A 27,018-nucleotide genomic window follows, 5' to 3' on the forward strand; every position below is an offset into this window, starting at 1 on the left:
CTAAACGGCTCCTCAAGGTACCCCAGTAATTTATCAATTTAAAAATAGTTTCCTTGGATGGCCTAAAATTTGTGAACAATTCTCCAGTAAAGTCAGTATTATTTTAAGCAGAGTACATTTTGGAATTAGAAAATAATGCTTCCAAGGTATTTCGTCAACCTGAGAGGATTTAGTATACATTTAGTATATAAAAGTATATTTCTAGCATTCTTCCCTATTGGGATTTTCTTGCAGTACAGTATTTAGCACTTACAGAGAATGGTGAATAGTGATAGTTGAACCCCATGAAGTTTGCTTTGCTGTGAGTTCTGCAAAATTGTGGAAATGTTGGAGAATTTTCTCAAACTTGATGAAATGCATTGAAGTCAATGGGTAAGGGGGAACTGAGGATTATAATGGTGCAAAATTGTATTTTAAATGTCTTTGAGGGCTAGAACAGTGTCTGATAGCTACTTTGTGTGTGTGTGCGTGTGCATGTGTGTGTGTGTGTGTATGTGTGTAAGTATGTATGTCTAAGTCAGCTGCACAACAAAGTTCCAAGGAAATATTCAATGAAAAACACTTTCACAGATCAACACTAATGATAACAGCAATTTGTGTGGCAACTTAGTGGGTGAGAACACTTTGCTAATGAGATAGATTAGTCTCTTTCATGCTATGGAAAGGCCACAAATAATTGTTTACAACTGTGGTATTTATAGAGTGTCTTTGTACAACATGCTGGAAAATGAAGAAGTTGGGATACAGCATCAGAAAACGTCTGGGTACCCCTTTTCTCAACCATGAACAGAAAGTTGAACCCACAGTAGATGTTTATCACTAAACATAACAGTTATAGGTTACAAAAATCATAACCTTGCAAGTTACAATTTTTGCTGCAGCATACCAAAATTTAAAAATTTAACATAAACAACATGAATCCATAGATCATCCTGCCTTGTGTTATTTGTATGGGCTGGTAACAATGTTGTAATTGTGTGGGAAATATTCTTTTTGTGTACAGTAGACCTCTTAATAATTGCTGAGAATCACTTGAACATCTCAACTAAACAATATTGCTGACTATGAACCACAGTTATGGCCACAGTCTACTTTTTTTATATGTGAAAGACAGGTACACAGTCTTTAGGGATGTTTTAATTGTTTAGTCTTGTTTCTGATGCATTTCTGTCTCTCAATTATTGAACTCACTTGGCAGTGCAGTTCAGAGCGTTAGATGCTGGAGCCTATGGATTTGAATGATTCTTCCTTTGTCAATCCAGTTTTTAGTGATTTCTCCTTTGAATTGCTCTCAAAGTCATAGAGAACAGCAAGGTAACTGGTGAATAACACTTTTTGTATATTGAGAAAATAAATATTTTGTTTACTTTTTAGCAATGCATTTTTTCTTTGGACAAGTTACAACAAAAACAAAAGATCTACTGAAAACTAATTTATTTGACATTTTGCTAGGAAAAGATGCTGTGTTTTGGTTTCTCAGGTGTCAGTGAAAATATTCTGTGCAACATTACAAGGCTTAACTTTTTTACGCACTGCCTTGTCTTACAGAGTATATTCTTGACCAGGGTACATGTTGGGCACTTTTTGGCAACACACTCTCTCCAGGGGTTATGTAAGGCGTTGTTTCCCTCTCCAGTGTAGTAAGAAAAGCCAGAGCTGCTGGCAGGAAATGGGTGTATTTCCTGAGGAAACAATTAGACTTCTTCCTCCCTGACCTGCTTATGGCTTCTGCTCTGCTTTGCTAAGGGGTCTTAAACTGTCTGCTACTCCCAGAGACAATCTCTACAGCTGAAATTAAGACAATGAAGTGTGCATTAGGAACACTTAGGCATTATTTGAATTCTAGCAGCAGCTTTGTACATTAACATCCTAGCTCTTTTGGTGAAATTTGTTTTTGTACTTTTAATTAAACATTATTAAATAACTGTTTTCTAATGTTTTAGGATTTTTGTGGAGTATTGATTGACAGGTGCAGGCCCTGCCCCTTGTACTGCTCCAGCAAAATGGCAAATGAGGATTTTCATGATGGGGTATGTATCATCAAAATTTTAAATGTGTTTTAGTTTAAGGAGCAAAATACATTTAAAATACATCAAAAAGGAAGCATATTGAATATTAGAACATTATTTTTAAAACTTTAAGGCTAAATTAATATGGTGTGTGCACTTTTTAGTAATTCAGAATTGACATTGTTAAAGTGATGTTTTCAGTGATTTAGGTTTAATTAATATGAGGAAATTTGCAACATCCTTGCATTGCTTTTTGAATTTTTCCAGCACATTGCCCGTGGAAATCCCTACAAGAATATAATTGGAGCAGAAGATGAAGATTTTGAGAATGAGATAGATCCGGTAAGGTTCTGAATTGTCATAAACTGAATGGTTTTTGTTCATGTGTCTGTAAATAAGGATTAATGCACTATGATGACCACCTTTTTATCTTTAGTTAGTCTTTATGGTATAAAGCCTGTAAAAGTAAGCATTGCAATCCACCATATAGAATGCATCAACCAGAGAATTTAAGTCATATAACAGATGAACATCTGAAAAAAGTGATGGGTCAGCTGGAGAAAATGAAATATGTTTTGTCCATCTGTTTTGTGAAGCTGATTATTCCTTAACATTGAGGGCCTGAACCAGAGATAAATTGTCTAATCCATATTAGACTGTTGCCCATATTAATCAAGCCTCTCAGAATTGCTCCTATGAATTGTACTAAAAATCACACTAGGATAAGAATTTGTCCTACCTCAGAGCAGGACATAAGAAATATTTATGAAATGTTCTACACTTAACTCCCAGCTATGAGTGGGAGTAAATGACGTCATGACTTCATAACACCCCAAGCCGCAAATTGAAACTTGTAATGTCGTTTTTTTTAGTTTTCTGATATTAACATATAGGTTGCATCACAAAGACAATATTAATATTCAAAATAGTAGTCAAAAAAAAGGAAAATATAATAAGGCATGGCATTGTGCTGAGCTGTATATAATTGTTGCCTCTTTGCAACAATATCACCTTAATAAAAGGGTAAGTGTCTGGTTGCTATGTCTCTATCATTCCAAAAGATGGCGCATCATAAACATTACCACTGCTTTTATGAATCCCATACCAAATGGCGTATAATAGACACATACGTTGCATGGTACACTGAAAATGTTAACTCTGAGGTCTACATTATTACTTCGATTTCAACTTATTTTGGATAGGTTGTACAGCTAATAAAGAATAATACTTTTAACAAACATTGAAATGGAAAGACCAAGGCACACACACTGAATGAGAGTAAAGGCTGAAATTGGCCATGATTATTTAGCAATAAATGCTGCTGGGATTGTTCTTTACTTGTGCCCTATGCTTGCTTGGATAGGCTCCAGCTTTCCTGTGACCTTGCTCAGGGTAAAGCAGGTTTAGAAGAAGGATGGGTGGATGTATAGATGAATCCAACTTTGCCACTGTTAAGACCATGGGCATTGTTCATAAATTAAGTTATACTGAAACTAGCCACGGCTATTCTGGCACGGTTTCTGAAGTCACATTCACTCTACCAGTGTCTTATTCGTCTTCCACTGTGGTATTTTGTGTCTCTCTCTGTAATCCTCTTATCTTCTGCGAGTCTGTGGTTATCCAATGTCCGGGGAGTCTCCACCTGCCATCTTGAACCTTCCTAGTCTTGTGAAATGTTATAGGAATGTAGTAGGGGTTCGTGGAATACAGAGCTCAGCATACCTGTGTGACATTTTGCTGTCAATTACCCATCCTTCTCCAGGGTAATATGCTGGCTACTAGAATACAGTTTTCACCCTTGACCACCTCGGTGTTGATGAGGTGATATTGCTTTCGATACACAAATGCACGCTCATCCACACTTAGGGCAATTATTTATGTGTGCATGCCAATTTGCATGAATGCAGATTGCTTTAATAATACCTTGTGTAGTATTATACATATGTATAAATCTGCATATTATCTCACGGGTTGTAAAGGCATTCAAAGTTTGGTGTAAAATTCAAGAAACAATTGTGACATACCCAAATCATCGCAATTGCAAAGCTGTAGTTTCTCTGTGGCCACAAAAACACTTTAATCTCGATTGACAGCACATGGCTTCATTGTGTACATGGCACGAATACGGAATCTACAAGATTTGTGATGAATATTATTTAGTCTCTGTCAAATTCATGACATCCATGAGTTGTCCAGTGTTTCCATAACATTCCAACTTTCCCAGGACATTGGTGACAATCTCTGCTTTAACTCCATCTTCTGGTAGTTTCTACCAAATTAAGACAGCTCATGAGCTCACCTAAATCCTCGTAAAGTTAGGAGTAGATTCCTAAATTACTGGTAAAATTCTTATATACCTCTCTTAAGAGTAGGGCCAAATTTGAGTCACTCTGAGAATTTAGAGCCAGTTAACAGTTTAACAATTCTGAAAAGCTTGATTAATAAGTGATAATCATTTAAATTTACATTTATTCACATAGCCAATGCTTTTATTCAAAGTGACTTACAAAAGAGGTCAACCTTGATTGAGTAACATCAGCATGGGGGCTATTTTGAAACAAGTCTTGCAGAACACGTGAGGAGCTCCTAAGCTAAATAATGCTACACAAGACTAATTGCTCTTAATGTAGCTATTAAGAACATTGCTTCAAAACAACAGTGATGTTTATTAGAAAGATATTCATAGAGCAAGAGAGTCTTTAAATATTTCTTAAACACACTGAGTGAGCAAGAAAAGAGCATATGAGTCTATAGGTGATAATCCACTGACTACTGTGTAGGCAAGCATAAGCATTTGAACTTAGCGTGTACTGCTGCACAGAGCCAATGGAGTGACCTGAAAAGAGGATTGACATGCACTTGCCTTGGCTGGTCAAATACAAGATATGCCTCTGCATTTTTAATAGTTTAAAATGGCTTGATAATGCATGCAGATACACCTGCACATAAAGACTTGCAGTAGTCCAGATGTAAAAGGATCAATGCTTGCACCAGAGGTTGTGCAGCATGCTCTGACAGATATGGCCTGATCTTGCAAATCTTCATGAGCGAGATACAACTGCTGTGTAATCAGTGAAAGGTAGCTAGTCATTGATGGCTGATACTGACTTGGTTGGTGACATGCTTTACAGAGATAGGGTGTTGAATAGACAGATTGGCAGGGGTAGCAAGGAACTCTGTCTTTGCCTAGTTAAGCTGGAGATGGTATTTCCTCATCCAAGTCGTATAGTTGTATCTTTTCAAATGACACAATACAGCATCAATCCATAGTCCTTGGTTGCTAAACCTTAAGTCATTGTCCATGCTAAATTAAGTTAGTGTTTTAATCATTTAATGCTTGTATTCAAGTAACGGCACCAGTTCCATGTGGTTATTTAAAAAACATTTGACTTTTATTCTTCATTTGTTTTTGCTTTTGCAGTCTGTGGATGACCTGTGCAGTCACTTCCAAAGCATTGATTTGTTGAAAGAAAAACCAGCTCATCTTCTCATTTTTCTTCAGCATGTATTTCTGCAATTTGACTGCGCCCCACTGGTATGAAACTATTGTTTGTTTTTGAATGAAATACAAAGTAAAATGATCAAGATACTTTTTAAGTAATTAACTGCAGTATAGACCATTTGTCTTGGCTGATCTGTGCATCTAGTATGGACTGAAAGGGCCTTACTAGTGTCAAATGTTGTCATGTCTTTTTGAAATTATATGTTTTACATGTTTGTAAATCCAATGCATTAAATGTAACCCTCCCCATAAGCACGCTAACCTTTCCTTTAACTGTTCTCTCCGCTTGCAGATGCAAGACTGCAGGTAGTTATGTTTATGCATTGCATTGTGTGAAGTGACATGTCTTGTCCTTGTACTTCCTATGCCTCATGGATGGCTTGTTACGGCGTTATGCACATGCAGATATGCTAGTCATGTAGGCTTTAGATTTCAGTACCACTTTTATGTTTTTCAATTTCTAAAATGTATAGCTACTGTTATACGTAGTACTACAACAATGTACTTATGTCTAGGCTCCCCCACAAAGACTTTTTCAGTTTATTGATTTGGCCCAAAGTGAACCACAAAAAGTTGCATTGTTCATTTTTGTGTGTGGTAGTTTGCAATATGATAGGTGAGCAGCTCATTTTCTAGGCTTTAAATGCAATGATATATCGTGTCTATCTCATTGCCAGTCAGCAGATGCTAATTTGACCATTGGGGATTGTAAAAGAAGAAGTTTATGTGACATACTTGATTTTCTTCAAAAGTTGATAGATATTGTTAGTTAAATAGCACCTAAAATGACATTCCAGCATGTCATATTTCAAAAATATCTCTTTCCTGATCGCCAATAACATGCTTCCTGCTGTAGCCAGTGGCCCTTCAAAGGGTTTACAGGTATTTTAAATTCCTTTGCAATCTCTGAACATTTTTTTTTTCCAGTCTGTCTTGATAAATAAATACAAGACATCAGAAAGACAAGCTTTTCTTCTGTTTGCGAGGTGAGAGACACCCATGTTACTTGTTCCGCATTGCTATCTTAACGGTATTTTTACCTCCAAGTGAGCACAAATTGGCTATAAGCTCTCATGCACGCAAATCCTGCCCCTGCAAATTAAGACAAAATCAAACTTGTTGCAGACTAGTTGGACTGAGTTGCTGTGTATGTCATATGACATAAATGGCGGTTAGGGAAGTGTGGTGCGACTGCACCCAACTCACTAATATTATGTAAATGAAGTATGTGGCTGGAAATTGCTGAAAAAGTCAAGTAATTTATCATGACCTTATATTAGTGCTTAGCACATCCAAAGTAAATATTTGTAGCACAGTACTATTTCTTTTTTTTCTGGTGGCCATTTAAAGCAACTTATGTTTCCACAGAATTTTATTAGCAAAGATGTAAGGATACTTTTATAACATTTGAAAAGCACAGAAGATATTTCTGAGGTAGAAAAGCATATGTTGATTGCAGGTTTCCCAAAAAATGCACAAGTCGTGTGCTATTACACTTGTTTTGTTTTGTCTTATGGGTAAAGTAATAAACAGAATTAAAGGTTGTACACTAATTTATTTCACATTACAATTTCCTAAATTTAATATAACTAACAATATATTTCAAAATATTTGGATTTTGAGTAAATATGAAAAAAGGATTTTTTTATGATCAGATTGATCAGTCAAAATGGAAGGTTTTAAACATTGTTGGAGCATGCATAAATTTACTAGAATACTGATTGGGAAGTTTATATCCAAACCATTTGCTAATTATCCAATGGACAACTTCATCTGTTGTATTCTTTTATGCACTAATTAATTCAGTACATAGAAGTTAAAGTAAAGAAGCATGAGTGCTTATGTATATAGAAATTGATTAACTTTGGCCCTAAACTTTAATATTTAGATGAAACCAAATTGACTGATAAACATAGCTTGCCCAATGCTGACACCTAAAGGTTGAATTGTATAATGACATAATATTCCTCCCCAACTCCTTTATCTTGCATTACAGCCAGTATAAGATTTGCCAAATAACTAAAGCTACCCTCGTTGGAATTAAAATCTATTTCTTGAAATAACGCATAAGTAATCATAACTTTATGTCAACAGAATCTGTAGAAAAAATATTCCATTTGCTGCAATGGCATCTGGTGACAGATAGTAAATAAATTTTACAAGGTTTGAACATAGGCATTAGCCGTCTTATTTTAGAATAAATTTTACAAGGTTTGAACATAGGCATTAGCCGTCTTATTTTAGAATAAATTTTACAAGGTTTGAACATAGGCATTAGCCGTCTTATTTTAGAATAAATTCTAAATTACTATATACTGTATAAACTATACTTACATTTATGTAACAATGCACATCGCTCAGCTATTGCTCTGGAAATTATATCCCAACTGTCAGTACAGTGTTTAAAGGTAAAGGATTAATTACTGTAAGGTAAACGAAGCATGGCAAATCAAGACAGACTGAAATATTTAACCATGAATGGTCAATGCCATAATCCTAAATGTTTAGCAAGAACTTCCCACATTATAATTTAATTTTACAGTGAGAATGTTTGGGGTGTTAGAGATTGCCCTCTTATTATATTTGAAGGGAAAATGACATTGTGAAGTACTGCATTTCACAACAGTGAAAGTTGTTGTTAATATAAGGCATTACTTAATTAGAATTTGTTTTTGACACATTAGAAATCCCTCCCAGGGTGCATTTTATTTTCTGTTAAAAACTTTTAGTAAAACAGCAAAGTAAAACTAAGGAAAGAATGTGCAGCACTGAAATGAGTGACATCTTTCTAAATGTCTTGCTTTTAAAAAAAAAAAAAGAAAAGAAAAAACTATTGTCAATTTCTAAGATGACAGGCAAATATCCTACAGCAGTCAGAAAATTAATTCTGAACTATAACTTCATGCAGGTGTTGACCTGAAATAAAGAAATTAGGTGCAATGAAAATATGCAGCTATAGTGAGTCTTTGTGAAATGGCTCACTTCATTTCAGAGTAATTTATGATGAGTTAATGTTGATGAAGGTGCCATTTGATTCTGCCCATCTAATATAATTTTGCCTGAGAATTTGTATAAATAAATCTCTTGTAAAAACTCAAAACTGTAAGTCCATTTTAAATTAATACATCCTTTCACTTTTACTGCAGATCTCACATGTGAATATTGTTTTGTACTTCTAATTTATTGCTTGTCTCTTATACAACAGAGTTTGATGAAATTAAATGATCTTTATTTGTTTTACTTAGGTAAAGTGTAACAGATGCATAAAATATTATAGTGGAATCTTTTAGTGTTTATTTCCTGTCAGAATGAGAGTTCTATAGAATTACTGTACATCCCTCAATCATCTCTAAATCCTTACTTGTGTACTGCACATCAAATTGATGCACTGATGTCTAGATTCCTGAGCTGCATAGTGTTAGTCTTGGACAGTCTGCATTGTAAAATTTTCAAATTGTCTATTTATGCAAGTGATTTTTCTTTAAATACTGACTGGTGTGTTTTCTTGGTGACTAGTTTAATGAGTGATAAACTTTAATAGTTACTTTGTAGGTGTATGTTTAATGTTATGCTTAATTTGGTGTTGCTTTTATAGGAGACCTTTTCCCACATTTACACGACTGAAGCAGTAGTACTTGAGAATTCTGCTTTCAGTCCTCTTAATTTTACATTGTGCCTGTTGTGCATGTGATACTGTAATTTATTAAATCTTAAGTGCTTTTTGTCTGCATGTAAAATTTTTGATGTATTTTTTTGTTTGGGTGGCACTGATAACATTTGTGAAAAAATACTTCTCTATTCAGTATATCCAGTCCTGTTTTTAGAATATATTAAACATAATGCATTGTGAAGGGACTGAGATAATCTGTGCAGTTCTATGTCGGATTAATTGTACTTATTATGCTTTGTTGTACACAGTATTTACTGTATTCCTTTCCATAGCTCTGTTTCCTGCATGCAGAACTTTTCAAGAACCTTAATGCCAAAGAAGTCAGGAAACAGTTTGTGGAATTCTATCATACCTTTTTGGAAAAAGGAGCTGTGAGTATCTGATGTTTCTTAACTGTAGAATGTTCATTATAAACATTACTGTGTTATAAACATTATTGCTTGGCTATGAGCTTAATGGTTTCTAAGTGTTCATTAGATCTGACTGGCTGTTTCAGAACATTTCCAAATATATTTAGGTTTGTACAGTATAATGGAATGTTTTTCTATCATTTCTAATGTAGAGTGGTCCATTTAACGTCCTTTTCAGTTGGATGAGATGGCTTGTGTGGTGCTTTGTGGTGTTGTGGAGGTTTATGCACACACACACAAACACACACACACAAATACTTGATATGTCAAACATATCACACACAGTACATGCTCACTTGCTGCTGCGAGAGCAATGTCAAAGCTCATCTCTCAATTCATTATCAAACGTGTTCCATATTAAGGGTTGCATGGAGGTAGACCATGCCCTGGCAGTATCTGTGTGACACAAACTTATCAGTAAGTTACTTTTGCATTGTAATGTTCACCGAATGGTTCAAAATTATTATTTAGTATGATTGTTTTTCGATGCTTTTAGCATAATCTATATATATAATTCACTAAGCTAGAAGACAAGTAGCCGACCATGGAAAGCACGCCGGAAGGGGCGTGGATTCACTAAACCGCCGACAAGTAAGACGCCAATGGCGCACGCAGGAAGGAGCCACGGCCACCAACTCTTAGACCATTGGATACGACGAAAGAATCACAGAGCCACGCCCACCAACTCGGACGCGAAGCCAAGGGAAACATGCCGTCATTTCTGTTTGTCTGTGCCACAGTACAGTTGCAGCTCTGAGCCACGTTGACTTTTCATTAGTCAACCTCAGTGTAACCTTGGTTCACACAGAGTCAGCGCCAGAGAGACACAGAGGCACACACAGGCAGCGCAAGTGAGAGCCGCGCAATCCTTTAAAACTGAAGTTAAAACACAATGAAGGAAGCAGTCTTTAAAACCCAATAAGCCCTGTGCCTCATTTTCATTAGCTCTCACCTGCTTCAGGCCCTGCAACAGTCGAGACGCTCTCTCTGCAGCTGACCTTCTCTGTGCCTGACTCCACTACTGTCAGTTGCCTGATTAAAAATGGCCTTTTGAAGGGGAGCTATGGACCCGCTATACTACAGGAACACATTGCCTTCGAGCCTGCTCTCGCTCACTGTAACGTACCGACTTTCTCTCTCTCCTCACTCGCTCACACACTGCACAGGGGAGAAATGCCTGAAGCAGAGAGACAGAGGGGGTGGGGGCTTGCGTGCTGCTGAGAGAGAGGGCTCGCGTGCTTCTGAGAGACAGAGGGGGAGGGGGCTGGGGAGGCTTGCGTGCTGCTGAGAGAGAGAGGGGGAGCTGGAGAGGCTCATGTACTGCTGAAAGAGAGGGGGGCTGGGGAGGTTCCCGTGCTGCTGAGAGAGGGGGGGGGGCGGGAGAGGCTCACGTACTGCTGAAAGAGAGGGGGGCTGGGGAGGTTCCCATGCTGCTGAGAGAGAGAGAGAGGGGGGGGCTCACGTGCTGCTGAGAGAGAGAGGGGGGGCTAGGGAGGCTGCGTGCTGCTGAGAGAGAGAGAGAGAGGGGGAGGGGGGGGGCTGGGGAGGTTCCCGTGCTGCTGAGAGAGAGAGGAGGGGGGGGGGGCTCATGTGCTGCTGAGAGAGAGAAGGGGGCTGGGGAGGCTCGCGTGCTGCTGAGAGAGGCGGGGCTCGTGTACTGCTGAGAGAGAGGGGGGGCTGGGGAGGCTGCGTGCTGCTGAGAGAGAGAGAGGGGGGGGGCTGGGGAGGCTCACGTGCTGCTGAGAGAGAGAGAGAGGGGGGGGGCTGGGGAGGCTCACGTGCTGCTGAGAGAGGGGGAGGGGGCTCACGTGCTGCTGAGAGAGGGGGAGGGGGCTCGCGTGCTGCTGAGAGAGAGGGGGGGCTCGGGTGGCTGCGTGCTGCTGACAGAGAGAGAGGGAGAGGGGTGGGGGGGGTGCTGGGAAGTAACTTTCACCAGCGTGGCCTCCATCGTCACAGACGATCCCGCTTTCAGTCACAGACAATAATTGCTCTCTCCAGAGGTCCATCTTTTCATTCACTCACACTGGTATCCACAAACCCACCCCATTTGGACAACTGTGTTGTTCAGCAAGTGTTCACCCATCAATACATAATTATGCGGCGTATGTTACGCCGCGGGTTGGCTAGTTGTAATTATTTTATACCTTTTTTGGTTACTTTTATCCAAAGAGATGTGCAAAACAATTGTTATACATTTGAGTGATTAGGACAAACATACACAGTTAACAAATGATATACAGAGTTTAAAATAGATTACAAGAAGCTTTGTATTATAGTGATTTTGAAGACTATATAAAAACAGTTAAACAAAGTGACAGCAGCTGTTTGACAGTTGATAAGTGCAGAGTATATATGCAAGATGCTTTGAGAAGAGACAGTATATTAAATTATGCTTGCTACATTATATCGTAGAACTGCTGTGATTGCATGTGGTGTTCAAGCTACAGCACACAAGCTCTAAGCATTTACTACCTTGCTTCTGCTGTTTTTGACCTTGAAGAAAGTTTAAGAAAAGCTTGACTAATAAAGAAGTTCAAATGCAAAAGAATATAAAAAAATATTGTGTGTTTTGAATGGAGAGTTTTTTTTTTTTTTTTCACTCCATGTTTTATTACTATGGAAGTTTTTATCTGAAATGAGAACACATTTAGTCTGTGTGGACATTTAGTAAACTAGTACTATGTGCATCTCATAGTTACATGCAAATAGCCATCAGGATTTTATTTAATACCTTGTTAAAACAAAATATTCCTATCTAAGATATATAGTTCAGATTACAGCTTTCAGAATTTCAGTATTACAATTTTTAGAACTATTCTCTCATTGGTTCAGATTTTGTCTCAAACACAGTGGAAAAACAAAGTTTTAGTAATTTGAGCTTTTCAATTTGTCAGCTGAATCTAATATTATTACTCCTTTTTAATAATGTTGTGCCTTCATTTTTAATTGTGCACAATGAAAATGGTAGTTTTTGTTTTACAGCTTTAAGTTAATTTTATACAAGCCACTAATTTTCCTTTAATCATTTCTCTTAAATTAGAGGACAAGTAAATGTATTATATTTATAAATATGGCTATTGTGCTGTACCTCTTCACTTGGGAAGAGTGCTATTCAAACAGCTCAATGAGTTATCAGTTGCTGGCCTGGCCACTGTTATCTTATTTTCTTCGTGCTTTATTGCATCTGTGAGAGTTTTCTTTGGTTTGATCCCATATGCTGAAATATGTATTTTAAGTTAATAGACATTCAGGTTTGGCTCTTATCTTGTGTCCCTTGCTGCCAAGTATGGGTTCTAGATTAGATCTTTCTAATCTAATCATTGAAAATCTGGTTCAGAAAATAGATGTGTCATTTTGATTTTTCCCTTGTCCCTTTCATCTTCTTTCCTTCCTTTTAATTCTTTTGAAATTAATTCTACGGTACACACTGTGTGTATCCCATCTTTCTTTCGCTTCAGTTGCCACTTTATTTTCCATAATATAGAGTATTTGTTTGAGTTACTGTTGTATTTAAACAGTACCTACACCAAAAATACTTAAAATACTAAAGTTGACTGTTCCCATGCAATATTTCATCTTCTACTGACAACTGACAAATACTCAGTGAATATTTTCTAAAATTAGGTTGCTTATAGTGTAATCTAATATTTATATTAGTGACACTGCAATACTGAGTCATCAGCCAGGTTTCTCCGAAGACAAATTTGCACAATGTATGAAATACTTGTGGTAGCATAAGAAAATGGATGAATGGGTGGGAAGTTACATTTTAGAATGCATTCTCCAGCCCCCCCATGCATTGCAGGTAGCAAATTATGAGCAGAACGTTTTGCATGTTCAGTTTTATAGATCTGAGTATACTGAAAATCTAAAGCAGAAGTGAATTACAGCAGGTAAACAAAAAATGGAGCATTACATGTTGCCTAGTAATAATGCAATTTTAGAAGGAAAGCATTATAAGATTAATACAATTAATCCTGCACATTATACCATTGATCAGTTCTTTTTTTAATTTTCTGGTACTATGTAAATTGTCATATTGTTAAATAATTATATGGAGCAATAATTTTAACAACTTAAAAAGAAATTAACTGCATGGAGCTTCAGTCTCTTGACAAATCTGGATTCATTTCTAGAGTTGTGCCCTCATATGTAGAGTTTGGTATTTTCCCATGTGTCATTTGCACACTATCTCCATGAAGTGCAGACTGCACATTTCCTTCATGTATGTCTTGAAGGTGACATATTTAGTTTTTACTTTCAGAACAAAGCAGCTTTCTACCTTCACCTAACTTTAGTAGAGGAATAAATGTTACCCAATCTGTTCAAATAAAAATGAGCAATATTTTGCTAATTTTATTGTTCTGAACCCAATTTTGCAGACTTTTGGAACTGTATTGATAATTTGCACTCCTTTTGGTTTCTCTTTTAGTTTCATATGAGAGTTAGTATAGTTCATTTGTGTTTTTTTACTTATTAAAATAACAAAAAAAAACAAAAAAAAAACTTGCACTTGTAAAAGATTTTGCTTGTTAAATGGAGAAACCTGCCTTTTAGTTTTATGAGAAACAGTAAAATGCATTTACCTTTAATTTAAAGGGAAAAAAATTTAGCGTTTCCTTGCCCAAATAAATGACCCCAGAATTCCTGAAAATGGACACTTTGATGAAAACTGATATTTTCCCTTCATTAACTACTGTTAAATAAGACAGTTTGCCTGCTCTCATTACTCTTTTTTCGGAGTAGTGCACACCACACACAGTACTAGTCTGTCACATGTAAAAAGAAGCGCAAGTTTGACAATCATCATAGACTTAAAAAAATTCTTCATTATTGTTTGTAAGACTGAAGATACAGTACTTGAATTTTCATAAAGCACATGTATTTAATTTTGAGAAAGCCTGTAGTGAAATATTTTGCAAAAAGTGATTTATGTGTACTGAGCATAAACTCTTAACAAGTTACCAACATCACAGAACAATAGGCATTACCTTTTATTTAAGAAAATAGGGTTTTCATTAATATTCAGAACCAATTTAAGCTGTTTGATATATGCTGACATCATGGTGTTTGCTTTTATCAAATGAGTTTTACAGAAAGGATAAAATGTATAAAATGCCATTTGCAAGTTTTTCTGTGCAATTTCAGGGTTCATGTTTTCAAGGCATTTCAGTCTTGTATACTTCAATCAGAAATCTTGAAATTGTAGCCCCCTCTTTTAGGTTTTGTTCTCTTCATCCATTTTCTGAACTGGCTTAGTTCAGTGTTTTGTGGAGTTAGATACTATCCTGATGGCACTGGGCACAAGGCAGGTGTCGGCTCTGAAAAGGTCACCACTACATTGCAAGGTTCACTCTAGCACACACTTAAATAAGCCTGATTAGACTTACTGGTCAACCTACCTACTTATCACACACTTAAATAAACCTGATTAGACTTACTGGTCAACCTACCTACTTATCATTGGTGTTTGGGGGAAAAATGTATAACTGACTGGTGAATATGATGCACTTGGTGTTTTACAGTACAAACTGAAAAGAAAAGATGGAAATAATCAATTTTACATTCTGATATTTGAAGAGTTACAGTTATGTTCAAGCACATAGTAGTGTTATAATCTCAGTGAAGTATATTATGTCATAATTAACTAGAATTGTTTTTTTCTTAAAATGCCAGCCACAATTTATATTTTGTTTGCATTGTTTTATTACCCTCTTTCAAATACATGTTATTCATATATATTTTAAATATGTAAAATATTTTTAGGTTTATACTGTCATTATTTGTGTGTGTACATAGTACAATGAAATTGTTACTTGCAACATGAGTGCTGCACACAGTCGCTATCCCTTGTTACTATCATATTAGTTTTTCGTGTCAGTGATTAAGCAGTCAGCCATGTGGAAATTTAAGGGGAAACATAGGGTAGGAAAACATATCTGATAAAGTAGCTGTGCAATGTTTGTGAAAACTATGAGAGAGCGCATTTATTTATTGATGGGTCACATTTTTTTAATCCATAGATAAATAGTGCTTAATCTAATAAATAAATTATGGATTATATTAGATGTGTTAGAAGAAATAATTTGACTATAATTTTCTAAAAGCAAGTAGTCGTTTTTTTCTGTAAATGCCCAGTACATTTTATAACCAACAAAGCATATTAGTTATTTGTTATTTATTTTTCCAGGTTTTAAAAGTGCAGATTCCATCCTCAGTTTCATTTGAATTGGGTAAGGCCTACAATTCATGTATTTTTAACTTTATATTATCTCTTCTTTAGTATACCTTTGTAAATCTGCTATCTTAATTACTCATAGTCGAATCCTGGTCTTAATAATTGTGTGTTATGTATGTAATGTATTGTGAAATTATCAGCTCATCCTGGAAAGATGATAAACCTGTGTTTATGCTGACATAAATTTAGAAGTACTGTAGATAAGCCTAAGGCTAAAGTTATGGCTTCATTTTTTTCCTCATGAATGTTCTTTTATACATTTTTTACAGGATAAAGTTTTCATTTCACTAAAATGATTAATCCAAAAAAATCATTTTTGAAATAACTAATAACAGATACAGAAAAACATAAGCTAATTTTCTGATTAAAATGCAACACACACTAAGCATGCTTTTCTTTCCACTACAAAAAATGTGTAATTTATTCATATCCTGCTTGTAAACATTCACCTTTATAAATAAAAAAATGTAAAACTATATACTCTCTCTCTCTCTCTCTGTGTGTCTGTGTATATATGCGTATATATATATATATATATATATATATATATATATATATATATATATATATATATATATATATATATATATATATACACACAGTGGAACCTCTAGATACGAGTTTAATTCGTTCCAGCACTGAGCTTGTATAGTGAATTTCTCGTATCTAGAACAAACGTCCCCATTGAAAATAATGGAAATCCTGTTAATCCGTTCCGCATCCCAAATATATTAACATAAAAATCAATTTTCCTAACAAATAACACTGATAAATTATATATACTGTAGTCTACCTTTAATAAATAACACTGGTAAATAATATAACTGATTATTAAAAGAATCAAAAGGTGTCCAAAGTGCAGTAGAGCATTCAATAAATCTTTAAATAAATAATCCTTAAAACAGTTGTGAAGTGGAGGTTTAAAGTACATAAGAATAACAATCCTTTAACACGAGGTTAAAACGTCAACAGGAAGCAGTCTTCAACAAAAACAGATGACAATCCCCGGTGCTTCTTCTCTGTTAGTGTCTCGCCTGCTTCTCCCATGCGGGCTCTGCAACAGGCGAGACACTTAATGCAGCTGACCTTCTCTACACCGTCCTGCTTCAGCTGTTTGGCTCGCCTGTTCAGCTACACGCATACGTATTGATTCAAAACGGGACGCGCAATTTCATTCTCAAATACGGGACGATTCCGTATTTTAAAGGACGGGTGGCAACCCTGCCCAGCCCATCAGCCACAGGACAAATTATGGATATGGGCATTTTCCCACCTGTGCACTTAGATGAGAAACGCAGACACCGCAGATTGCCCTGCGGCTCGCTACAGCTACCACGCCCCCTCGCTAAGCCGCGAGCTATACCCACAGCCTGGCTCGTGGCTCGTTACGTGAGCCAATGCTCGTATTTAGATCTGAATTTTTCGCTCATACTTTCCTCGTATTTTGAATTTCTCGTATACAGAGGTGATCGTATCTCGAGGTTCCACTGTATATATAAATAATATAACAATGATTACATACACACATGTAACATCCATGTATTCTGTAGCCTCCACATTTTATCCCTCCCCTCTTTCTTCATCACATTGATACTCATTACTGTTTCCAAATTAGTACTTTCTTTTACTTTAATATATATCTTGTTTATTCTCAGAAAAATATCTGCTTGTCTTGTCTATTTTATCAAAGAATAAGCTTAGCATTTTTGTAACTGAAATTATTTTTCATGGTGAAATATTCTTAGTAAAAGCTTATTTAGTAAATTTATATACAGAAGTTCCTTCTTTAAGTGGTTTACAATTACAGCCAATAATGCAGAAGTCCAAATTTGAAATAAACTCTTACAACTTGCATTATAATAATTAACCCATTAAAATATCATGTGTATTCTCTACAGTTTAATAGTTCCTTTCTGCATCTTCTGCAACATTTAATGTGGTCATTATTGTAAGTGTTCTGTAACACAGATTTTGCAATCCCAAATTCAATAAAAAGCAGCCAATTAAATGTTTGGTAATGCTTAAAGGAAACAAATGCATATTCTGTATTGTTTTTCCTGTTAATGATGTTTTTGCTTGTAATATCATGAATTCTGTTACTAGGTTGTAATTTGTGAGACCTTTTCCATTTTCCAAAAATAAATTTGAAGAAGCAGTCAGGGCAGAAAGGACCAAATGGTCAGCTTTCTTTACAGCAGGTGTGGTTCTAGGTCTTGTTTAGCTGCTCTGTGATTATCTAGGCAGCTCCCTGTTGCACTGTGGTCTGGCTTCGCAATGTGGCTTCAGATACCCTGCAGCAGTTCTTTATAGTTTTATTAGGTTATTGATTTTCAGTTAATGGGAAATGTATGCATGCTATTTTTAAAATTTAGTTTTCAGATTCAGAGTATAAGCAATCACTATTTTAGATGTGTCACTATTTTATGTGAAATAGATACAGATGCACCTTCTCTTTGTAAGTTGATATTTGATTTTCCCACACATAAAATGTACCCACGTAAGTTGTTAGCAGTTAAGAAAAGAACTAACATAATTTTGTAAAGTTTAATTTTGTTGTAATACACATATCTTGGAAATGTAATTACTTGCTTTGTGAAACCTAGATCAGACCTTGCAGTGGATGTATTTAATACATTAAAGCGTTTTTTTTTTTTGTTTTGTTTTTTGTTTTTTGCAACTTTGTGCTCCATTCATTGGCATAAAATTTCAGATAGATTCTGCAAGGAGTAATAATGGATAATAACCCAGATAGTTATTTCCAAACCTATCTTGCACATTTAACACATAATGTAGTAAACTTTCTTTCTTTTATACAGATCTGTTACTTATCAAAGTTTACACATTCTAAATTGGTATGTTTTTTCTTTCGTGCTGTTTAAAGACAAGCAGTACTCATTGCCTACAGGTAACCCTTCATGACATTGTATACATCCATAAATATTTGGACAGAGACAACTTTTTTCTAATTTTGGTTCTGTACATTACCACAATGAATTTTAAATGAAACAACTCAGATGCTTTTGAAGTGCAGACTTTCAGCTTTAATTCAGTGGGGTGAACAAATCGATTGCATAAAAATGTGAGGCAACTAAAGCATTTTTTTAACACAATCCCTTCATTTCAGGGGCTCAAAAGTAATTGGACAATTGACTCAAAGGCTATTTTATGGGCAGGTGTAGGCAAGTCCGTAGTTGTGTCATTATCAATTAAGCAGATAAAAGACCTGGAGTTGATTTGAGGTGTGGTGCTAGAATGTGGAAGATTTTGCTGTGAACAGACAGCATGCGGTCAAAGGAGCTCTCCATGCAGGTGACAGAAGCCATCCTTAAGCTGTGAAAACAGAAAAAACTCATCCGAGAAATTGCAACAATATTACGAGTGGCAAAATCTACAGTTTGGTACATCCTGAGAAAGAAAGCAAGCACTGGTGAACTCAGCAACGCAAAAAGACCTGGACGTCCACGGAAGACAACAGTGGTGGATGATCGCAGAATCTTTTCCATGGTGAAGAGAAACCCCTTCACAACAGCCAACCAAGTGAACAACACTCTCCAGGGGGTAGGCATATCGATATCCAAGTCTACCATAAAGAGAAGACTGCATGAAAGTAAATACAGAGGGTGCACTGCAAGGTGCAAGCCACTCATAAGCCTGAAGAATAGAAAGGCTAGATTGGACTTTGCTAAAGAACATCTAAAAAAGCCAGCACAGTTCTGGAAAAACATTCTTTGGACAGATGAAACCAAGATCAACCTCTACCAGAATGATGGCAAGAAAAAAGTATGAAGAAGGCGTGGAACAGCTCATTATCCAAAGCATACTACATCATCTGTAAAACATGGTGGAGGCAGTGTGATGGCTTGGGCGTGCATGGCTGCCAGTGGCACTGGGACACTAGTGTTTATTGATGATGTGACACAGGACAGAAGCAGCCGAATGAATTCTGAGGTGTTCAGAGACGTACTGTCTGCTCAAATCCAGCTAAATGCAGTCACATTGATTGGGCGGCGTTTCATGATACAGATAGACAATAACCCAAAACATACAGCCAAAGCAACCCAGGAGTTTATTAAAGCAAGGAAGTGGAAAATTCTTGAATGGCCAAGTCAGTCACCTGATCTTAACCCAATTGAGCATGCATTTCACTTGTTGAAGACTAAACTTCACACAGAAAGGCCCACAAACAAACAGCAACTGAAAGCCGCTGCAGTAAAGGCCTGGCAGAGCATCAAAAAGGAGGAAACCCAGCATCTGGTGATGTCCATGAGTTCAAGACTTCAGGCTGTCATTGCCAGAAAAGGGTTTTCAACCAAGTATTAGAAATGAACATTTTATTTCCAGTTATTTAATTTGTTCAATTACTTTTGAGCCCCTGAAATGAAGGGATTGTGTTAAAAAATGCTTTAGTTGCCTCACATTTTTATGCAATCGTTTTGTTCACCTCACTGAATTAAAGCTGAAAGTCTGCACTTCAACTGCATCTGAGTTGTTTCATTTAAAATTCATTGTGGTAATGAACAGAACCAAAATTAGAAAAAAGTTCTCTCTGTCCAAATATTTATGGACCTAACTGTATTTGTTAGGAATCTATTTACAGAAACAAATGCAGTACAGTGATCCCTCGCTATATCGCGCTTCGCCTTTCGCGGCTTCACTCCATCGCGGATTTTATATGTAAGCATATTTAAATATATATCGCGGATTTTTCGCTGCTTCGCGGGTTTCTGCGGACAATAGGTCTTTTAATTTCTGGTACATGCTTCCTCAGTTGGTTTGCCCAGTTGATTTCATACAAGGGACGCTATTGGCAGATGGCTGAAAAGCTATCCAGCTAACTTTCTCTCTCTCTCTCTCTCTTGCGCTGACGTAGGGGGGTGTGAGCAGGGGGGCTGTGTGCAGCTGCTTCCTGAAGGACAGGCTGCACGGAGCTTCGCATACTTAAAAGCTCAAAGGGCACGTATTGATTTTTTTTATCTGTCTCTCGCTATCTCTCTCTCTCTCTCTCTCTGTCTCTTCCTGCTCCTGACAGAGGGGGTGTGAGCTGCCGCCTTCAACAGCTTTGTACCGGCGGTGCTTCGCATACTTAAAAGCCGTATTGATTTTTTTTTGACTGCTTGCTTTGCACTCCTTTGAAAAGGAAGATATGTTTGCATTCTTTTAATTGTGAGACAGAACTGTCATCTCTGTCTTGTCATGGAGCACAGTTTAAACTTTTGAAAAAGAGACAAATGTTTGTTTGCAGTGTTTGAATAACGTTCCTGTCTCTCTACAACCTCCTGTGTTTCTGCGCAAATCTGTGACCCAAGCATGACATTCTAAAAATAACCATATAAACGTATGGTTTCTACTTCGCGGATTTTCCTACTTCGCGGGTGGCTCTGGAACGCAACCCCCGCGATGGAGGAGGGATTACTGTAGCCAGAATTCCCCCCATTTCTGTTTCATTTTTTTATGTGTTCTTCCTTGTTATTTCACATAGTAGTCTTCTTCTTCAGTTCATGTTTGCTCTTTTGCTATCAGTACACTGTTATCCACCATATTTATCATTATCACAAATAGGAATAGATTCCTAGTAAACCTTCACTTTAAAGTTTCATTATCCGAATATTGTGCCCTAATCACCTTTAATGCTTGTTCATGTATAAATATCACTCTTAACACTAACATTTCATATATGCTAAAACTCTTGCACTACCTTACCAGATGTTTTTTTATTTATACTCTGAAACTTTGTTATTCCTTTCCCAAACACAACATTCCTTCAGATCACAGATGCTTTTCCAGAAAACTTTCCCAGCCATTTTAATAGCCTTCAAAAACTTTTATACGACTCGCATGGCAAATGACCTTTTCTTTTGTATGCTAGAATGAGCACACTTGTTTCCTGTCTGTTGTAATCCTCCCTTCACAATCAAATTGCACAGGCGGGTCAGCCATTAAAATTCAAGAAATCCAGTTGTCTTTAATACTTGTGACGCAATTAAAACCAGATAGCCTATGCCCCCCTCTCTCTGTTTTTCTCTTTCTATTTCCTTCAGAACATGTTCTTTTAAAAACCTACAGCTATGTCCACACTTTCTTTTTGCAGTTTTTTTGATTATCCCACTATCTGGTGAGTGCCTCCAATATCTATAGCCGTAACATGTGTGCCAGAGAATCTAGAAATTATCAAAAATATACTACAGTATGTATTAAAAAGATGACAAAATTGATGAATGATTAAAGAACGGACAAAAATCAAAACAAACCCTTCGGCCTCACCAGGCTTTCTTATAAACCTCACTTAGTATGCCTAATCCCTGTCACACCTTCTTAGATCCATAAATGTAAGGCAACATCTAGGCTGCTTTCTGTTCGCTTTTGGCTGCATAAACCTGTCCTTATCCATTGGGTGATCTCTCTGCTGTTATGTTTGTGTCCAGAAGATTTGCTATAACCTCCTGCCTCTCTACATGTGCCTTTCTCTTAACTTTGATGCTGTTACAGAATTTGCTCTGTTGACACCTATGATACTTACACAGAATATACAGCCTCTTGGCAGCAGTTGTCTTCTCACTTTGCTGTGGCATTCTGTTTTTCTCTCCTTTTTCAAGTCCCATATTTGAACATTGCCCTTAACAGTGTGTTGCCAGCTGGACAATGATCCAAGCTCTGTTTGTTCTCTTTTCCACTTCTGCATACAGCATCATTTTGGATGTTTTTGGCTTCTTTAATCTAAAATATATTCCAGTTTGCACTTACACATATCCAACATATTCATGTTGATACAGGGTATTTGGTGAATTAGTTATGTTGTGTTGTGGTGTGTGTGTGTGTGTGTGTGTGTGTGTGTGTGTGTGTGTGTGTGTAAAAATATAGTAAGATATGTTCAAGACTGCATAACACATTTTCCAAAAATGTGTTCTTAAATATGCATTTGGTGTCAGATGTGTTACAATAAGCTATTCATCAAAAATATTAAGAACAACGTGATAGGCAAATATAAACAAAACAAGACTTAATACCTATCAAAAAAACTTCTAATTGCTGGTTACAGGTTCGGCAACTGAAATAACAGTTTCCGAATTGTTCCAAGAATAGCTACCACTCTCATGTTAGTTAGCATGTATATTTGAATCTATTAAAATAAAAACAATACAAGCAATAAATTTCATCAGAACAAAGCATTTTGATCATGGAGGACATGCTATATCAGAAGAGTATTGAAAATGAGACTGTTTACGAGGTCAAGAAATGTGCCATTTGAAACGTGAAGAAGAAAAAGCAAAGAATTGGTCTTTTAGAGGAGAATGAACATGTTGCATCCCTCTTCTTTATGAATTATATCTCCGGTCCCAACCACTACCTTTACAGGAAAGTAAGGACATGTGATGTTGAAGACTGACTAACTGTCCATAATTGGGAATCTATAAAAACTGAATTGGACATTTCCCTGCAGTTCTCATTTTGGGGCATTATCAGTGGTAGGGAGCAAAAAGAGAACCTTCCTCATCAACTTGAGGGACTTAATACGAGTTAGGGCTATCACATTGCCCAAAAAATTAACATTTGAGTATTCTTTTAAAAATGATTATACAGTATATTAAAATTAGCACTGTCAAAGTTAAAGCATTAATTAATTAATGTAACACATTTCAAATTATAAAACACTTTATTTTTCTTTAATTATATTTAGCTTAAGTGTTGCGCAATACCCCTTGCTATTTAGGCAGAAGGTTGCCAAACTGGGGGTTGCTAGGCAGCATATAGGGAGCCATGGCAATCCTTGCGAGGTTGACATTCTCTTAGGGAAAATAAAAAAAAAACCTTCCAATTTTAAGGATTCTTTAAATTGCCTACTGTTGAAATAAACACGGGTATCTGAAAATATTCATTGTTACATAAAAGAGGTCATACATCAACACAACTTGTGCTTTATGCCTATAATGCACATAACAAACTTAGATAAAATCACTCATGATTGCTCAGAACATGTTAAACATAGTCATTAATCAATTCTTTTTCTTTGTTAATTCTCTCTTAAAAATTATATATGCAGTGTATATATACTGCAGTGTATATATACAGTAAACAACAGATTTGGTGTGCAAGACCCAGTTTGATATTTTGTTGCATGGGATGCTCAATTGACCTTAGTCATTGTTTTTAATAATGCTTTATTGTTTCAGACAGCATGTCTCAATCTTCAACTAACTAAGGTGCAGACTGCGTGTAAAACTATGTTTTGGCTAAGATAGGTAAAATGAGCATTGCTGGCTGTAAACAAAATATGATTTTTAAATCCATTATTATAAAAAATTGGAAAATCAGAAATATGGCAGTTATTTTGCATTATCATTAATGAGAAAGAAACCTGCAATGGGGGAGCATAACAGTTCTTGTATAAAAGAGCAGCGAGTCAGGGATCTCATGTTTAAGAGTAAACCGTAATGTGATCAAGACATGAACTAAACTTTTAGGGTTCCAAAGAAATATTTTTTGAAAGGAGAACATCAAGTCAACAAGTCAGGTAGAAAAGCTTGTCCAAAAACGTGTCAGATTTATTATGCATACATAAGCAAACCATTCAGAAACAAAAATAAATGTACGTAGAGCGTATCTTCTGAAATATTGCAATATTTCATAGTGAAAGGCAAGCAACACAATAGTTTGGGATTATTTTAGAATAGCAATATTTTAATCAAACTATAAATTTCTGTATTCATTTAACCCTTTTTCTTACAGTTAACACCACACCCTTGCTTTTCTTCTGCCGCCTGTTTTGCTATCTTAAACTTATTCCCTTTTCTGACACAATGTGTAGACTACACAAACTCCAGTATTTTGACAACTTTTTTTTTTTTTTTGACATTGCTTTTTTCCTTTGAATAATTGCCATGTGCATTTGTTTTTGGCACTTTTAAAAGCTCAATTTCTTTTCATCAATAAAGTGAGTAATTTGTATTCTACTACTGTGTTTATGTGTATCCCTGTTTTCCTTTTTTTCTTTCCCACCACAGCTTTTTGTTATTTTTTAACCAAAAAGTCTTCATTCTTTCACATTCTGTAAATCAGTAACAATTCACTTATTATATAACTACATTTATTGTTTTTAAAAAAAAAAAAAAAGCTAGCCTTTAGCTGAAAATTTTATGTACCGGTAATATGACTTTTGATTTACTTTGACTTGGAAAAGTAGTTTCTACTTATTACATTGGAAGTCAGGAGGCTGTAAATCTGTGTTTGTAGGAAAATTGGGGGCTGCTCTTGACATTTTGAGATTTTTTTGGAAGAAAATAGATGTAGAATTATCATGAACACAGCTTTTGATGACTGATGTACGCAATTGCTTACTTTACACCTTCTTGTTTTATTTAGAAAGTAATTGTTTATGGGTTTTTGCAAATGCTTCATATTCATTTTTTGTCAAATCCAATATGTCTCCATATTTTTTAATCTCTTATATATATATTTCCCTTCTGGTTCGTTCATCTTCCACTTCAAAACCGGTCCCACCCACACGCAGCTGACACGGCATTTCTCGATTCCTGTTCATCCTTCTCCAAACCCTTCCCTACATTCTTCCAGTGCGATTCCTGCAACTAAACTTTTCAAATGCGAACCTCACTTGCTAAACACAAGAAAAGGCATTCTTCCCAACAACTATATGAGTGCCAGAAATGCAATAAGAAGTTCACTACACAGGATTGTCTGACTAAACACAACAAAACTCTTGCAATGCAACATCTGCAAAGCAACATTTCCAAACCAACGCAGTCTCAGCAGACGTACACAATCCTCTTCCCGTTACCACAGATACTTCATCACCTAATTCCTGTTTTCCCGTCCAAGAGTACAACATTGGGACTCCAGACCAGCAGTGCAAACACTGTCATGCACTATACTGGCCTGCTGAGCATAATACATCCAACAAGTACTCGAGGTGCTGCCACAACGGTAAAGTAGCTTTACCACCTTTGCAGGAGCCACCTGTGTCTTTACAACAGCTTCTTACACAGCAAACATCAGAAGCTAAACATTATCATGAACACATTCGCGAATGCAACTCTTCTGTAGTGTTTTTGTTCCATGGGTGCACAGATAACTCAACCTCCTGGCCACGGACCATACTGTTTTAAAATACATGGGCAAATTTATCACCAAATCTCTCCACTATACGCTAACACTTCTATCTCTCCAGGATATGGACAGTTGTATGTTTTTGACACAGCGCAAGCTGCTGAAGTACGCTTACAAAATAAAACAAACTGTGCATGCAGCAAAAATTTACTTCTACAGCTAGATTCCATGCTCAGAACCATCAACCCCTTCACTAAATCATACAAACACATGCATGAAATTGCTCAGTACAATGCAACAGCATCTGTACAAATGGTTTTCAAGGAAAACCCTAGGCAGGATTTACGACGATACAATGCCCCGACATGTCACACCGATGTTGCAGCGATTTTTGTCGGAGAAGATGGCGAACCGCCTGCCGACAGGGACATTTGCATCTATCCCATAGGCAACTCCTGTAAACAGATTTCCATGCTCAATATGAATTGCGATCCTATGGTTTACCCACTTTTATTCCCTTACGGAGATGTTGGCTGGCACAAAGATTTACAACATTTTCCCGATAAAAGAACCGCCAAACGAATAAGGCTTACTCAGTGCCAATTTTACGCGTACAGATTAGCAATGAGGAATACATTTAGTATTCCCATTCGAGATGGGAATGCTTTTCAGTTTTGTAGCATATTCTAAGCCAAACAATACATTGCAAATCTGAAGAGCAGCCGGCATGATAAGATCTTCTCCAATTGTGTATGGTTTCTTTGCTTTTGCGATTCTCTGAGCAATCACGTAGGATGCTTTAACAGTTTTTTTGTTGAGAGTAACTTTTGTTTTTAACACTGTCTTCTGTGTAGTGTATTCCATGGCTTTACGCTCAAAATATTCTTTGGTTTTATTCTGTAGATCTGGATGTCTTGTAGTAAGATGATGATGCAATTTCGTCCGCTTCATAGCTTCGTTCGAGAGGATTTGCAAACAAATAACGCACATCGGCAGATTTTGGTCAGTTGCTGATGGAATGAAACCGTATTTTATATATTCCACATCCTATTTTCGAGCATATTTAGTTTTCTTACAAGTAACAACTTTAGTGTCGTCTTGATCATAACCGCTTTCGCTGCCACTGCTAT

The 27,018-nt window shown here is 36.5% G+C and overlaps 1 protein-coding gene across 3 annotated transcripts in view; it reads left to right on the plus strand.

Moving 5' to 3' along the window:
- arhgef1b (Rho guanine nucleotide exchange factor (GEF) 1b) overlaps positions 1–27,018 on the plus strand; it is a 171,333-nt gene that overhangs the window by 29,079 nt on the left and 115,236 nt on the right. For all 3 annotated transcript variants that reach the window (XM_051920616.1, XM_051920618.1, XM_051920617.1), the window contains exons 2-6: positions 1,944–2,030; positions 2,277–2,351; positions 5,431–5,544; positions 9,454–9,552; positions 15,782–15,824. In XM_051920616.1, the coding sequence (XP_051776576.1) occupies positions 2,004–2,030; positions 2,277–2,351; positions 5,431–5,544; positions 9,454–9,552; positions 15,782–15,824 (358 nt within the window). In that variant the 5' untranslated portion in view covers positions 1,944–2,003. The remainder of the gene's footprint in view (positions 1–1,943; positions 2,031–2,276; positions 2,352–5,430; positions 5,545–9,453; positions 9,553–15,781; positions 15,825–27,018) is intronic.

This window comes from Erpetoichthys calabaricus, chromosome 17 (genome assembly GCF_900747795.2).
Source record: "Erpetoichthys calabaricus chromosome 17, fErpCal1.3, whole genome shotgun sequence".
In the NCBI taxonomy this organism is placed as follows: Eukaryota; Metazoa; Chordata; class Cladistia; order Polypteriformes; family Polypteridae; genus Erpetoichthys; species Erpetoichthys calabaricus.